At 63.1% G+C, this 13,134-nt stretch overlaps 1 protein-coding gene across 6 annotated transcripts in view; it reads right to left on the reverse strand.

Moving 5' to 3' along the window:
- Nucleotides 1-12,927, reverse strand: part of ZNF521 (zinc finger protein 521) — a 227,785-nt gene extending 214,858 nt beyond the window's left edge. Inside the window, exons 1-2 of one of the 6 annotated variants that reach the window (XM_045574318.1) lie at nucleotides 12,723-12,927; nucleotides 11,791-11,831 (exon numbers count right to left, since the gene is read on the reverse strand). In XM_045574318.1, the coding sequence (XP_045430274.1) occupies nucleotides 11,791-11,830 (40 nt within the window). In that variant the 5' untranslated portion in view covers nucleotide 11,831; nucleotides 12,723-12,927. Of the gene's footprint in view, nucleotides 1-11,790; nucleotides 11,832-12,189; nucleotides 12,452-12,722 lie in introns of those variants that run through there. The other 5 variants (XM_045574317.1, XM_036418786.2, XM_036418785.2 and 2 more) reach the window with 5 other exon arrangements.
- Nucleotides 12,928-13,134: the final 207 nt, after the last annotated feature.

The raw sequence follows: 13,134 nt of genomic DNA on the forward strand, positions 1-13,134 counted from the left end.
GTCAATGTTTCTCTCACACTGACGTTTCTAGCTCTCTATCCCTCTCTCCTCCTCTCTGTAAAAAATCAATAAAATGTATTAAAAAAAAAAGTTTAAGTTTAAAAAAATTTAGCTCTCCAAAGAAATTTCAATGGTCGTCCTGTTGATATTTGGCTCTGTCAACTGATGAGTTTGCCGACCACTAGGATAGGGTTACGGTGGAGGTGGAAAAGCCGGGCCCACCAACAAGGACAGCCAGAACCCGGACACACGCTGGCTACATGCAAACATGACATGAGCGAGGCCACGCGTGTGAGTGGCGAAAGCGTGCCGCGGGGAGCGGGACAGCATCTGAGGCCACAGAGTCGCCCACGTGGCTGTCAGCGCCGTGAGTCCGAGCGCAGCTGTGTCTGACTCTCCCTTCCCGCACCGTCAGCACCGGACACGTCAGGGACGCTCCACAGAAACACGGGACCAGCAGGCTTCACTCAGGAACACACGAGCCACGGCCGGTGTGGCTCAGGGCCAGAGCGTCGGCCTGCGGACTCAGGGTCCCGGGTCCGATTCTGGTCAAGGGCACGTACCTTGGTTGCGGGCACATCCCCGGTGGGGGGTGGGCAGGAGGCAGCTGGTCCATGTTTCTCTCTCATCGATGTTTCTAGCTCTCTATCCCTCTCCCTTCCTCTCTGTGTAAAATCAATAAAATATATTTAAGAGAGAGAGAGAGAGAGAGAGAGAGAGAGAGAGAGAGAGAAATGAACACAATAGCCAGGCCTTTCCCGGGACACAAAACCGCTGAGTCAGGCCGAAGCCCAGGGGGGCGCAGGTGGAGGTGAGCGGCAGGCGAGGCGGGGAGGAGCCGCTGTGGGAGAAGGGCCCCCGCTCCCAGCCCCCGCCCCCGCCCCCGGACAAACAATGGAGCGTGAGCTGAAGGGGACCAGCCAACGGGACTCAAGCTGTGTCCTCCAGGGAGCACACTGCGGCCTCCGCTCCGCCATCCGTGCGGCCCCAGGTTCACCCCTGCCCCCCGCAATGCCCCACCCCAGGCACGGACGGGGTCCGCACTCCCAGGACACAGACTCCCAGCCACGGCAGGGCTGCTCCGGGCGGGACGGGAGCCGCACGGAGGGACTGGCCCCGGCCGGCTCTCGCACCCAGGTCGTGCTCACCGCTCTGCGCCAGCTCCAGGACGAGGCCGGAGCCCGTGCTCTGCAGACCGGGATGGAGCGTGGGGCAGTCACCGCCATTCCCGGCTCACCCCGGGGGCGTCTGCTAAAGCCGGAGGTCCGCTGTACCAGGAAGCAGGTCTTCGGAACGCTCGCTAGTTCACCTGTTTCCACTCATGTGGACACGTGTGTGTCGTTAGCATGAAGCAGGCGTGAAAACTTTGTCAGAGGACAGTTTCCTGTGTTACTGTCACTTAAAATGGATACTGACCAGGCCCAGGAAATGCTCGCTCACCAGCCACCCAGTAAACAGATGCACACACAGGGCGGGGCCTTGCACACGGGGCGGGGCCTAGCACACACAGGGCGGGGCCTAGCACACACGGGGCGGGGCCTAGCACACACAGGGCGGGGCCAGCACACACAGGGCGGGGCCAGCACACACAGGGCGGGGCCTTGCACACACAGGGCGGGGCCTAGCACACACGGGGCGGGGCCAGCACACACAGGGCGGGGCCAGCACACACAGGGCGGGGCCTAGCACACACGGGGCGGGGCCAGCACACACAGGGCGGGGCCTTGCACACGGGGCAGAGCCAGCACACACGGGGCGGGGCCTTGCACACGGGGCGGGGCCTAGCACACACAGGGCGGGGCCAGCACACACAGGGTGGGGCCAGCACACACAGGGCGGGGCCTTGCACACACAGGGCGGGGCCTAGCACACACAGGGCGGGGCCAGCACACACAGGGCGGGGCCAGCACACACAGGGCGGGGCCTTGCACACACGGGGCGGGGCCTAGCGCGGGAGGGGGCATCACGCAGGTGGTAAAACTCCGCAGAGGCTGCGCCACAGGTCAGCAGACCGATCCCCCTGCTAATCACGCTCACAGGCAGTGACCCTGGGATTTAAGTGCGTAGACTGTGGCTGTACGTATGTAATGTTTGTTTACGTGGGAAAATGACTAGTGTTTTTCCCAGCATATGGCCTATTCCCTAACATTTGCTAAAAATAACAGCGAATTAATTAAGAAAACAGACTTAATTTAACGATAAGCATTTCTTTATTAAAAGCCTTTTCACATTCGCGTAGGACACAGGGACCGGAAGTTCTGTCCGTGCCATCGAGGCCGCGGAGCGAGGGTTCGAGTCCTGTGCTCGCTGCTCCCTCGTCCCCAGCTCTCGTACAGCAGCTCCAGACCGGGGGTCCCCGTGGGAAGTGGGACCCCCGGATCCCTGAGGTTTGATTTTTGTTCGCTCAGCGACGACTCAATCAAGTTCGCAATTCAGAAAGCACGCCTGTCCCATTAATATGAATTATTGATCAACTTGCAGGAGTTACCGTTTCTCAACGTTAGACGTCCAGGACGTGAGTGACAGAGGGGACTCAGAAGCCACTCATCCCGCGGGAAATGAAGGGGCGTGGTGCCCCACGGGGGACGGGGCCCCGGTTTCGGTGAGGCCTGGCTAGGCGGGCTCCTGGCCTCAGGGACAGGCAGAGGCCACCCGGCGCCCACCAGCCCCTCACCCTGGGACTGGATCTCAAACGTGCAGACCAGCAAGTCGAGAAACAGGGAAGCCCCGACCAGTGCGCTCAGTGGTTAGAGCATGGCCCGTGCAGGGAAGGGCCTGGGTTCATTCCCGGTCAAGGGCAAGCACCTGGGTTGCAGGATTGATCCCTGCCGCCCTGGTCGGGGCGCATGCAGGAAGCAACCCATCGATGTGTCTCTCTCACATCCACGTTTCTCACTCTCTCCCCGCCTACCTTCCACACGCTCTAAAAAAAAAATCAATGGAAAACATATTCTCAGGTGAGAATTAACAACAACACAACACAGTTGGGTTTAAGAGGAGCCATAAACGGTGTCATTATCTCGTAATGGTTCTGTGCTGAGCATCAGACACTCGCTCTAATGATGTCACGCTTTTGGGAGAGGCAAAGGGGGCCGACTTCCTGTTGCTCATCTGTTTCTCCGGACAGTTCCTCCCCCCAGCGCCACCCGCTCAGCCTTACGTCCCCGAGCACGAAGGCCACGGAGTCACCCCACACAACACCGTTACCGCAACGCGTCTCGGGCTTTGGATCGACGGTTCTTTCAAAGCATTCACCCGTCACCCAGGCCAGTAGTCGGCAAACTCATCAGCCAACAGAGCCAAATACCCACAGCACAAGGATTGAACTCTCTTTGGAGAGCCACATTTCTTAGAAACTTAAACTTCTTCTAACGCCACTTCTTCAACACAGACTCGCCCAGGCCCAGGCCGTGGTATTCGGTGGAAGAGCCACCCTCAAGGGGCCCCAGAGCCGCCTGCGGCTAGCGAGCCGCAGTTTGCCGACCACGGTACCCGGGGGAAAAGATCATGGAACTTTCACAGTGGACTTTTCTACACCAACTCGCTTCCTTCCTCAGTGTCCTGTCCCCGGTATTTAATGGAATGGATTCCTCACGACTTCCGATTCCTCGGCGAGTTTTAAAAAAACAAACGCTAATGTCAAACCATTAACTTTCAGAGATGTTGCACCGATAGGAGGTGTGTGCGAGGGGCATTGCAAAATCGATGGCATGTGCCCCCGGGGCTGGAGATAAACACGCTCCATGTCGTAGTCGGTGGTTTCCGCTCCAGGAAGGAAGTGTTCCCACCTCCTAATTCAGGGGTCCTCAAACTTTTTAAAGTGGGGGCCAGATCACGGTCCCTCAGAGAGCTGGAGGGCCGGACTATATGAACTACTAATTCCTACTGTAACACCTCGGCTGCGCTCACTGCCCAAAAAACCTGGTGGGCCGGATCAGACTCCTCTGCGGGCCGCATGTGGCCCGCGGGCCGTAGTTTGAAGACGCCTGTGACCTAATTCTATCAGAAGACGTAGACGGCCGCCCGGCTCTGCAGCGCGCCTTCTCTAACCTCCTCAGGGACTCCACCTGCCGGCACCGCGGAGGGGCCGGGTGTGAGCCCTGCCTCCTCAGAGTGCAGCTTCCTTAGAACGTGACAGGAGATGTTTACAGTCTCACCCCGTGTCCCAGGCCATAAGCTTCCAAAGGAGCCAGGCGCCGTCGGCGTGGTTTGCAGCCGGGTTCTGAGCACTGAGCCCGGGGCCTGGGCAGCGCGGCATGGCGAGGAAAGAGGAATCCTGGGAAACGCCCCAGGGATCCCCACCCTGGAGAGCAGGGGCAGCGGCCCCCCGGAAAGTGCAGCCAGCCCACCAGAGCTCGCCGTCTCCTCACACACGCCTGGCTAAGCAAAGTGTGCTCTACACAGGACGCTAAGCATGTTGTAGGCATGCATGCTGCTCATGTGTGTATCTCCTACTGAGCTGAGACAACAGGGGAGAGGAAACCTTTGGGTCTCATCTATATATATATTTAAAAAATGTGTTATAACCCAAATACCACAACGCAATCCCAACAAAGTGCGTGATGCGTGGTGAGTGACTGCTGCCTGCCACGGCCTGCCCACCCTGACTGTGAGGGATGCGCGCCTCGAAGGGGCTTTTCCCCAAAATCACCTTCCCGCGGAGACAAGGCCTCATGCTGAACACTCCCCACGCGCAGGCGGCAGACAGACGGGCCCACATATTCTCCTCAAGGCCTCCCGAGCACTGCCTGCCCCGAGGTTAAAATAGACGGTGTCCCACCATCGTGTTTAAATGTATGCATCCATCCTTTCTCCAGCCTTCTGAGGAAGGGGAGTCCAGAGACAGTCCTGTGTGAACTGAGGTGTTTTTTTTAACGACCAAATTAAAAACCTCTGCCATCAGGCCCGCCGAGCAGAGATGCCAGCCACAGGCTGTGCTGCCGTGCCAATCCCCCAAGGCCCGCGGGTGCCGCCGGCTGTGCCCGGTCCCCCAGCGGCCGGGCCTGCTGCTTAATCACCGGCCCTGAACCCGGAGCCGCGAGGTTCCGCAGGACCCCTCTCCCCCGCACCTCTTTCATCTCTAATAATCACTAAACTGGCATAATTACTCAGGCTGGAGGTGGAGTGCGATGCATGCTAAAAGCCGCGCCGCCAGAAATTAAAGGAGGAGAAGGAAAAAAAGAGGCCTGATTCCACTCAGTTTTCAAAGATTTATCTTGTGTCAGGCTTTTATGCCAAGAGTTGCATAATTATGGAAACCGTTTAAAAGCTTTCCTTAACACTGTTTGATTAGTGCTATAACAGCGCTATTTAAACTTACTAATGTTAACTTTAATGTCTAAGTTATAATTGCCTTGTGACAACGTTGTTGCAGAACCGTTATTTTACGTCGGACAAGGACGCCTTCCTTAGAACGGACAAGGCGTGCGCCACCCCAGCGCCTGCATCGGGGACTCCCCAACAGAAACAAGAGCGTGTTTCAGATTTAACCGGAACGGGTTACACTGTTTCATGCGTCCCCCACTCCCCCCGCCCTCCCACACACACACACACAACAGGAGTCAAGGGAGAAAAATGTAAACACATCTGAGAAAACGCTTAGCCAGATTTGTATCAAAACCTGATTCCATTCAAAAGCGTTCTTTCGCTCGCTCGCAGCATTTACATTTTTAACAACCCACACGGCTGCCTAAAGGGGATATGGTTCTCTGCGAGTCTTAAAATGGTTTTCTCTCTTAAAAAAAAAACAAAAAAAAACCTAAAAACCCCACATGGAGCCCGTTAAGCGGCCGTGAGCAATGTGGGCCGTGGCAGCAGCAGTAACGACCTGCGCCGGCCGTGTGGGCTCCGCCAGGCGGATTAATAACGCGCAGGCACAGGAAAACCAGGCCTTTCATAAAGCCCTGATCGCCGTGGCCGGCGGCCTCCTCCACCCTCAGAGCTCTCTCCGCGGGCCTGAGTGCGCCTCCGCGCCAACACCCAGGCACGCACGCTCCGTTACGTGCCAACTCCTGTCAGCACGTCTTTTGCCGGACTGAGCAGAGTGGCCCATCCTCACAGCCGTCCCTGGAAAGCGGGAGGGGGGGAGGAGGATGTGCCCGAAGACGGGAAGGTGTGCGGTGAGGCCTGCGGGGGCCACCGGAGCAGGCGAGAAGACCTCAGCTTGATTCTCAGAGGCAGAAAGTTGGGAAACGTTGTCATTGCCCGGAGATGCTGGGCCCTGGAGGGCTGCTGGGGGTGAGGGTGGCGGGGAGACTCCGGCAAAGCAAAGGAGGGAAAGCAGGAGCAGCTCCCTTAGAAAAAGCGGCTCCTCTCACCCCTTGGTCAGCTCACGTTCATGTTCCCATCCTGTTTTTTGCCGTTTTTCTATTTTTTCGGCAGGATGACGAAAGGCCAGCCAGCCCCTCGTGCGGGAGCAGACGTTTCTGTCTGCGAGGCCGAGTGGGGCCCCAGGCGTGCGGTGCCCTCGGCGGAGCAGACGCCAGGCCAGCCGCCACGGGGAGGGAGGCGGGTTTTTGGAAGGCTGGCCGGGCCATCGGTTCTGGAACCCTGACTCGCCAGTGGGAGCCCGCCGGCAGCAATGGCCGCCTCTGTGGATGTGGATCGTCTGCTGGTTGGGCTGTCGTAATCGATGGAATGGCTACAGACTCTCTCAGCCCCATCTGGTCGTGGTGGTGGGAAGGCACGGCCTCTGCCCCAGGCACCCGGGTCCAGGGGCCGCTGTCTGAGGGGCGTGGGCTCCACCCTGAGCTTCCACAGCCTTTCCCGGGCCAGGCCCGGCTGCACCCTGACCCAGAGCCAAGCCCGCGGCTGTGGCTGGGCGCCGCCCGTGTGCGGAGGACCCTGCGCCCTCGTTAACGAAGAAGGATGTGGGGGTCACACACACAGGCCCCGGCCTGAGACTTCAGCACGCTCCCCTCGCTGTGAGAACGGGCGTCGCAGGGGTGTGGGGAGAAGCTGTGCTGTGAGTTCTAAGGACAAGGGGGACGACCCTGCTGTCTTCATCCACTAACAGGCTGTGCACATGGACCTCGGCCGCTCTGTCTGTCTGCTCAGGACGGCAGCATCGCCGAAGCCAACGCGGAGCCTCTCGGGGCCCAGGTGGTTTTTAAGACATAAAGCAGGGGAGCTGGCACCTGCGAGAACCAGACCTCCTTCTTTCCTTTTTTTAATATATTTTATTGATTTTTCACAGAGAGGAAGGGAGAGGGATAGAGGTAGGAACATCGATGAGAAACATGGATCAGCTGCCTCCTGCTCACCTCCTACTGGGGATGTGCCTGCAACCAAGGTACATACCCTAGACTGGAATCGAACCTGGGACCCTTCAGTCCTCAGGCCGACGCTCTATCCACTGAGCCACACCGGCCAGAACCTCCAGACCTTCGTAGCTGTGGTTCCAGGGCACCCGCGCACCGAGCAGGAAATGGGGTCTCGAAGCCGAAACCGGTTTGGCTCAGTGGATGGAGCGTCGGTCTGCGGACTGAAGGGACCCAGGTTCGATTCTGGTCAAGGGCATGTACCTTGGTTGCGGGCACATCCCCAGTAGGGGGTGTGCAAGAGGCAGCTGGTCGATGTCTCTCTCTCTCATCAACATTTCTAGCTCTCTATCTCTCTCCCTTCCTCTCTGTAAAAAATCAATGAAATATATTTTTTAAAAAAAGAAAAGAAACGGAGTCTGTGATGGGAGAGCGTTTGGAGGAGGCCTGTGGAGGGGACTGTTCCGGTGAGGTCAGGGGCCAGGCAGCCTCCTGCGGGGCCTCCTGGTGAGAACCTGCCCTGCGAAGGGCTTGTCCCTCGGAGAACACGGCCGAAGGGGCCGGCTCCCTGCCTCGGAGCCCAAGGCTCTGGGCTCAACACCCACTGGCCCCCACCTTCACACGCTCCCCCTTACACTTCTCCCTCCGCTGGCAGCCGAGTTCCTGCCACTTCATTACATTTCTAAGTAAATTACTTCTTAAAAAAAAGGGGGGAGGGAACACCTTTCTGCGTACAAAGAAAGGTAAACGGGAAAAAGGAAAAAGGTCACTCGTAAGTGTGATAACTCCAGACGGTGCCAAGTCGCCAGGGTCCGTCCGCGGCTGCCAAGCTAAACAAGGCTCTGAGGGCCGCTCCCCGGCTCCCCGGCCCCCCCCCCCCCCCCCCGGGCCCGGCCGGTTCACGCACACCTGAGGGTCCAGCTCGCCCCGCGGAGCCCCGTGTTTAACTTGGCCGCCACGTCCAAGCGCCCCCCCTCCCGCCCGCGTTATAACTTGGCTCTGGCCGAACATATCACACCTCCTGCCGTGGCCGCTCTTTCCTACGCGCAGTGCTTTCTGGAGTGAATCTGAAGAGGGGGAAAATGGTTATCAGGTAAAGCGGCTGGGGAAAAAATTAAAAAATAAAACAACACCACCTCCTTCAGAGAGGCAACACGAGACACAGAGAAAAGCGCCAGCAAGAAAAATAGAAATAGGTCACAATTGACCAATTTGATGCCACTGATTTGCTGCCTGAAAAAACACGCTGACAGCAGAGATGTGCTCAGCCGGTAATCGACGCCAATGCCGGCTCCTGGCAGGCACGGAGATAAACACCCACACAGCGAGGGTGGGGGACAGGGCGGGGGACACGCTGGGGCTGCCTGGCCATCTCCCCCACCCCCGCCCCTGGCCTGGCCTCCCCGTTCCCTTAAGCAGAAACGTTGCCCTGAAGACATGCAGCTGCTGGGACAGAGGGCGCCTGGGCTTCGCACGGGCTGAGGATGGTGGGAGGGTGATGAGGATGGAGATGGGTGGGCTGCGGGAGGCAGAGGGAACCAGTGTCCTGGCTCAGACATTCTGACAGTGCTCACCCACAGAGCACACTGCCTCTGATGCTCCCCGATCCTAACATGCAGGCGAGGCAGCCACGCTGGGCACTGCCCTGGGCAGCCAGGAGCCTGGCACCCGCTCCCAGGAAGGGGGCGTCCGGACAAGGACAATGAAGTCTGACCCCAAAAGAGAGCCCTGTACCGGTTTTTAAATGAATACCGTGATCCAAGGAAAACACGAAACCCAAGCACATCCAGCTGCAGCAGCTTTTCCGGCGGGTGATGCTCGCTAAGCATCGGGGTGAAAACAAAAACCCCAAACTGCACAGTCCTCCGGCTGTCCTGCTGCTGCCTCACGTGCACACGCCCGGACAGGCCGCCCCGGGAAGGCCTGGCACGGCCGGCCTGCGGAGGGGCCGTGTGGGCGCGGGGGACCGTGGGCACCGGAGGCCAAGCTCCGCCTGGGGGAGACGGGCACCGGGCATCGCCGTGGCGTCCAGGGCCGCCGGCCGGCAAGCCGGTGCCAAGCGGCCCACACTGCTCCGAACGCCGCCCCTGGCCTCAGAACACCAGCCTCGCTGTCTCGGATGCAGAACGACCGATGGCTCTTTAAAAGGAGCTGGAACCACGGCTCCTTCCCCCGCCTGCTCCTGGCCCAGGGCTGGCGGCTGGAGCACTGCAGCCGGAGGGTGGGTCACGGAGCTTCCGGCCGCGGTGACCCCCATGACCTTGCAGACAATGCCAGGGCCGGAGTCCGCGTGCTCTGGGCACTCCTGGAACACGTGTGTGCTTTTAAACGGAGACCCTCCCGGGGCGGATGGAGAAATGAAAATGAGAGAGGCGGGGGCCGGGCGTTTAACAAGAGCCACCCACATGCCCCTTCGCTTCTCAGAACGGCCCCCTGACTCGGCTCCTGCAGGCCGCACGCTTCCAGGTGGAAGCAAACCCCGAGGAAAACAAAGCCAGAGCGGCCGGTCAGGGAGGCCTGAGCGTTTCTATTCCTGTCCCCGGCTCCTCGCCCCGCGCAGAGCTAGGCCGGCCCACCTGGGGCCACCAGAGGAGCTGGCCACGCCAGCGGCTGAGCGGAGGGCACCCTGTCCCTGTCCCAGGCCCAGGCCCAGGCCCAGGCCCAGGCCAATCATCTTTGTTGTCCACCGAAGTGTTTTATTGGGAGCCTGGCAGCTGACCCCCGGCTGGGCCGGGGAAAGGAGGCAGGAGCCGCTGACATGTGCGCCCACAGGACAACGCAGCCAGGAGCCCGCTGCCCCCCTGCCCGCAGCCACTCCCCGTCTCTGCTTCTCCACACGAACGCACAGGGTCGGGTCCCAGGGACCTGGCCTGGGGCTTCTCAGAGATGGTCCCGCGAATTCAGCCCACCCAGCGGCTCGCTGGCTGCAGCACAGCCCAGGGCAGACAGAACACAGCAGCCTCCGCACAGAGCGGGGCGCCCGCCCCCCAGACACAGAGCTTCCCGCGGGTTCACCTCCGGGTGGGGAACGCAGGGACGCCTCCGCCACCCGCTCCACAAACTTCAATGAACTTTTCAAACCAGAGGCCTGCAGAGGCCCGAGGTTCCAGCAGCCTGGCAGCCCTGTCCCTGGCGGAGGGACCCCTGGGAAGGTCTCAGTCCAGGCCTGGGAGGGGGCAGGCCCGGGCCGCGCTCAGCAGGACCTTCAAGGATGCAGGCAGGCCCCCCCGCGGGAGGGGTCCGGGGCCCCGGCAGACAGGGATGTGTGTCTGTTCACTGAGGCTCTGGGGTCCGTTAGGCCCCGGGTCTCGGTTTCCCCGGAAAATGCGCGGCCCGCGTGGATGTAAACCAAACCGGGGTCCAGGCACCGGCTAGGGGTCCCCCGGCCTCCGACTGAAACTGCTCCCGGACCCGGGGAGCCGGAGCCCCCGACCCCGGCCTCCCGGCCTCCCGGGCTCCATCCGGAGGAGAAAGCGCTTTGTGCGCCGGCTCCCCGCCTGTCCGCACGTCCGCGCTCCGGGCGGCCAGGGCGCAGGGCGCCGGCTCAGCCGCCTCCGGCCGGCGGAGGGGACGGCGGGGAGGCCGGGCGGCCCGGCCCCCGGAGGAAGGGATGCGGCCCGCGGGGACCCGGGCGGGGCGGCCGCGCGGACCTGGAGGGACCCGGCGGGGCGAGGAGGGCGCAGGAGCCGCCCTTTGTCCTCCGCCTCCGCGGTCGCCCGGAGCCTCCCCCGCTGCCCGCGCGCCCTCCCGCTCCGGCCTCCAAGCGCCGGACCCCGGCTCCCGGCGCCGCCGCCCCGGTTCCCCGGGAGGAGCTGGGGAGGGCGCAGGGAGGCCGAGGAGCGGGGAGAGGAGGGGTGGAGGAGGGGGTGCAGGGGGAGGATGGGGGGGAGGAGGAGGAGGCCGCCACGTGACCCGCCACATTCCACCACAGCCGCCCGATCAATAACTTAGTGTCCCCGGCCCCCCGCCAGCGCGCCCCCGAACCCCGCCGCCAACTCCCTCTCCGAGCCGGACCCGTCCCCACAGCCGGGTGGGTCAGGGGGCGGCGGCGGGAGAGGGGCGCGGGGCGGCCAACTTTCCCGGAGCGCCGGGCGGGGGGCGCGGGGGGCGGACAGGGCCCCGCTCCCGCGGCGGAGGCCGCCTGCCCGCCCGCGCCCCCCGCCCGGCCCGGCCGAGGGGAGGCGGCCCCGCGCCCCGCGAACCGCGCAGAAACTTTTCCCCGCCGGCGGCCGGCGTCGCTGCTTTTTGTCTTTCTCCGCGGCCGCGGCGGCTGGTGTGTTCCGACCCGCTTCCCGCCGCCCCACGGGGACCCCCCGCACCCCAAAACCTCATCCTCCCTCCACCGGGCGGGGCGCCCGCACTCACACCCCCGCGCCCCGCGCCCCGCGCCCCGCGCCCCGCGCCCCGCGCCCCGCGCCCCGCGCCCCGCGCCCCGCGCCCCGCGCCCCGCTCCCCGCGCCCCGCGCCCCGCGCCCCGCGCCCCGCGCCCCGCGCCCCGCCGCCGCCCGCGGCCAGGGAGGGGGGCCCTTACCTTTGAGGGACCGCGGCTTCGCCTGCTTGCGGCGCGACATCCTGAAAGCAAAAGCGGGGTGTCTCAGAGCCGCCCGCCCGGGAGGACCGCTGCGCTGGCCGCGCGCCCCGCGCCCTCCGCGGCCTCCCGTCCGCGCTCCGCTCCTCCGGCCGCTCCGGCTCCGGCTCCGGCGGCCGCTCCGCGGGGCTGGCGCCCGGGCTCCGCGCTCGGCACGGCGGCGGCGGCGGCACCAAACTTTCCCAGCCCGCGTCCCCCACCCCACCTCAAAAAAAAAAAAAAAAAAAAAAAGAGGTAAAGAAAGAAAGAAGAAAAAAAAAAGAAGAAAAAAGCAGCTAAAAAGCAGTTTGCAGGACCGGGTCTGCGGAGCCGGCAGATGCACTAGAGGAGAGAATCCGTTACCGTGTCCACCTCCATCAAAACGCACGCCGCTAATTCAGCCAGAAAAAACTCATCCAAAGAAAAGCGTGTTTCCCTAAAAATCGCTTTTCCTTCGCAACAAAACCTCCCCCTAAAAAAATAGCAAAATAACAAAACAAATAGTAGCAGCGCCGTGTGCGGGCGCCGGCTTTGTAGTTGGGCCGGGTCGCCCCGCGCGGCGGCTCCGGGGGGACCCGCTCCGGCCGCGGCGGCGCAGGGCAGGGGCCGGGCCGGGAGCGGAAACACCCCCCCCCCCCCCTTTACAAACCCGCAGAGTGAAGTGATTCAAAAATGAAAACAAGAAGCCCGCAGCGAGCGGCGGCCCCTCGGGGGAGCGCGCGGCGGGCGGCCGGGGCGCGGGCGCGGGCGCGGGGGCGCCGGCCGGCCGATCGGGGCCCGGCGGCGGCGGCGGCTGCCCGGCGGCGGCGGCGGAGGCGGCGGAGCGGGCGGCGGGGCCGGAGGAGCGGGCGGAGCGGGCGGCGAGCGGAGCCGAGCGCGCCCTGCGCATCACCAACCTGCGCGGCCTCGGACTGCGCCGCGGCGCCGGGAGTCCACATAATAATGGGAAATGGAAGCGAGGCCCCCAAAGCCATCAGGACGGCTCCAGAGGGGGCCCCGGCCCGCGGGGACTCGCTCGGTACGTAATCACTGAGGAAATCATTGTCAGCCCCGGCCCGCGCCGCGCGGAGGGGCCGCCGGAGCGGCGGGGCCCGCCAAGACCCGGCCTGGAGCCGCGGATCGGAGCCTGCCCGCCGCCCGCCGCCCGCCCCCCGCACCCGCGCCCGCGCCCGCCGCCCGGCCCGGCCCGGCCCGGCCCCGCCCGCTCCGCCTCCTCCGCCCGCCGCCGCCCGCCGCCGGCACCGGTGCCGCGGACCTCTCCTCCGCCCGCTCCGCTCCAGAAGGAAAGCCGGGCGGCGGCCGAGAGGA

The sequence above is a fragment of the Pipistrellus kuhlii genome, unplaced genomic scaffold (genome assembly GCF_014108245.1).
Source record: "Pipistrellus kuhlii isolate mPipKuh1 unplaced genomic scaffold, mPipKuh1.p scaffold_m20_p_6, whole genome shotgun sequence".
Classification (NCBI taxonomy): Eukaryota; Metazoa; Chordata; class Mammalia; order Chiroptera; family Vespertilionidae; genus Pipistrellus; species Pipistrellus kuhlii.